Source organism: Amphimedon queenslandica, unplaced genomic scaffold (assembly GCF_000090795.2).
Source record: "Amphimedon queenslandica unplaced genomic scaffold, v1.1 AMPQUscaffold_13521, whole genome shotgun sequence".
Taxonomy (NCBI): Eukaryota; Metazoa; Porifera; class Demospongiae; order Haplosclerida; family Niphatidae; genus Amphimedon; species Amphimedon queenslandica.
The window spans coordinates 747,300-749,953 of record NW_003546243.1 but is presented as its reverse complement, the minus strand read 5'-3'; the positions used below and the strand labels follow the sequence as shown (position 1 = coordinate 749,953).

The 2,654-nt window shown below is 41.6% G+C and overlaps 2 protein-coding genes across 2 annotated transcripts in view; one reads left to right on the top strand and one right to left on the bottom strand.

Moving 5' to 3' along the window:
• The window catches only part of LOC109587980 (uncharacterized), a 4,071-nt gene extending 4,014 nt beyond the window's left edge, over positions 1–57 (top strand). The window contains exon 3 of the mRNA XM_020004209.1: positions 34–57. Coding sequence (XP_019859768.1) covers positions 34–57 — 24 coding nt within the window. The remainder of the gene's footprint in view (positions 1–33) is intronic.
• Positions 5–2,648, bottom strand: LOC109580352 (uncharacterized). Its single transcript, XM_019993390.1, has 2 exons — positions 2,634–2,648; positions 5–2,167 (listed from the first exon to the last, which is right to left on the bottom strand). Exon 2 carries the CDS (start codon positions 2,026–2,028, stop codon positions 184–186), a length of 1,845 nt encoding a protein of 614 aa, XP_019848949.1. The 5' UTR covers positions 2,029–2,167; positions 2,634–2,648; the 3' UTR covers positions 5–183.
• Between the last annotated feature and the right edge of the window lie 6 nt (positions 2,649–2,654).

Here is a 2,654-nt window from a genome sequence, read left to right as displayed (position 1 = left end):
TATATTATTATTAAACTCTCTACTTCATGTTAGAAAACTAACATCACAAATGACTAACCAAAAAAATAATCATTAATCATAATAGTAATAATAATGTTAAAGCTACAAGGTAAATACAAAATAGCAAAGTTATAGTTAGTTACAACATAATTATTTTGTTTTCAATATGTACTTAAAACAGTTTCAAATGCGTGCCTTCCTTTGTTTTGTCTTTACAAACTTCTCGTGAGCTAACTCAAAATCATCAGCGATATCAAAATCATCAAGATCAACATATCCTCCAACTCCTCCTCCTCCTTTATGTTCCCGTTCTCTTGCTCCACCCATTGACAGGCCTTGACCACGCCCATCACGACGAGGGAGCCGCTCATTAACATAAGCCACAGTTTCACAAGTCCTAGTGAGCCTCAGGGCAAGAGATTGAAGCAAATCAAGAGAAGAGACCAATCTCCCGTGAGCTTCCTTCCAATTATAAGAATTGGTAGACTCCTCTAGCTGTTCATCAAGCTCACGTAAGTCTGAGGTCACTTGGAGAACTAATGCATCAACTTCAGCTGCTGTTATGAGCTTACGACCTCTCACCAGTGCCTCTTCAAGCTTTGAGCGGAGGAGAGAATAGGGGCCACTCTTGACTGCAGTGAATCTCTTGTAGGCCTGCAAGTTCTCAATATGCGACTGTGCCCTAATGTGGTCCCTGTATAGCTTAGAAGATGCTTGGCTCCCAGTTTCTTCATCAATATCAAACTCATCCATAAAAGGTTGTTTTAGGAAGGAGACCCCACAGACCTGACAGTATTTAGTATCAACTAGTTCAGGGTCAGCACCCACTGATAGTCTAAAGTCATCATCTATTGTATGGAAACCCTGAGGTGGGGGGACCTTATCTCTCTGTACAGGGTCTCCAGACATTAGGGAACCCAAGATCTTTTCAATTTCTTCTTCGTCAAAGATGGCGTCAGTCTCATATTCCTGCTCTTGATGGACACGCCCAATTTGAGGGGAGGAGCCAGAATAAGGTGTTGTCATGTGTACGGTCGAACCATATGGAGGGACAACGGGTTGTCCTTGAGAAGCGGTTGCAGGATTAAAACCGGTCTGATTCTGAGGCCCGGATGTCATGGTAGCGTTAGAGGAAACAGGTTGTCCCCCTCCTCTTGTCATGGCCTGTGTTGCATTATTGAGTACTGAGAGCTGGTACTGCTGGTATTGCTGTTGAATGCTCTCTTGCTGTAGTTTATACTGTTGCTGTGCTCCTACTAGCTGATAATACTGCTGTGTCAGGAAGTATTGCTGCTGCTCGTGTACTGCTGGGTCTATTATCAGGTGAGGTGGGGTTTGTCTTAAAGTGGTGAGCTGTTGCTGAATGAGACCGCCATACTGCTCTAACTCGTCCAGCCTCTGATTGATAAACATCCACTGCTCCTGTAGCTGAGAGTCACCTGGTAGAGATGCCTTCTCTCCACTGCTGCTCACCACTGGACCCTGTTGTACTGGGGCCATTGCATGACTGCTTTGTGAGGGTGGGGACACTTTCACTTTAGTTTCTACACAAGGAGGAGGCTGGGGAGGTCGTGGTGGAGTTAATACTTTGGGTCTGACTACAATACTCGCCGCTTGCTGTGGTATGGTCTGTATTTCCTTAAAGTCCATATTCCCTGTCTTTGCTGCTTGCATTTTACCAATATGACAAGAGAAATGGGCCGAATGGAGTATAAACTGCACCAGAGAGAACAGGTCCCCCACAGTATTAACTCTATCAATCCTATCAACGACAGCCTGTACAAATGGAGATGTCCTTGTCTCTGGGTTCTCCACAAACTCTCTTAGAGTTCTCTGGACGTGAATGAGGAGCCTAAAGAGCTCTTCTTGCTTCTCTGGAGACACAATCTCCAGGACTGCTATTAACACAAGAGCGCATGCAAGACAGTGGACAAGAGAGCCATCTTCGCAAGCATTGCTCTCGGGGCTCAGGGCAAACTTCAAGAGGTCAAACTGAGGCTGATATACACCGAGGAGCAACTCTAGCATCTTGTGCAATAAGTCAATGGAATCATCAATGACTCGTGTGTCGTTTTTCTTTTCTTCGGCAAGCTTGACACAAGCAGAAAGCAACCAGAACTGCTGTCCTCCTTGTATATTTAGCACATCAAAGAGCTGGCACTGATACCTATATAATGATACTTACATTGAAATAATGGTAACTGCTATATTATATATATGTACATGTACATTAATAACTTTAACCTATGCTTTTGGCCCAACTTTGGAGCAACTTAAAAAATTCCTAAAAAAATCCAAATGTGATTGGAATCAGCTCAAACTTTCTACAAAGCATATAAACATGTATATGTATATAAAAAAATTATAAAAATTGAGAATTCTCTTCTTTTTATTTTTGACAAAATTTGGCCAAAAACCCTGTACTATAGTACAGGGACTTTGGGCCAATTTTGGAACAACTTCAAAAATTTGTAAAAAATCCAAATCTGATCAGAATCAGCTCAAACTTTCTACACAACATAAGTACATGTATATGAATTAAAATAAATTATAAAAATGAAGAATTCTCTCTTTTTAATTTTTGGCAAAATTTGGCATTATACAACCTTTATTATCATTCCCATGTGCAGTACCTGTAATATAATGGCAAACAC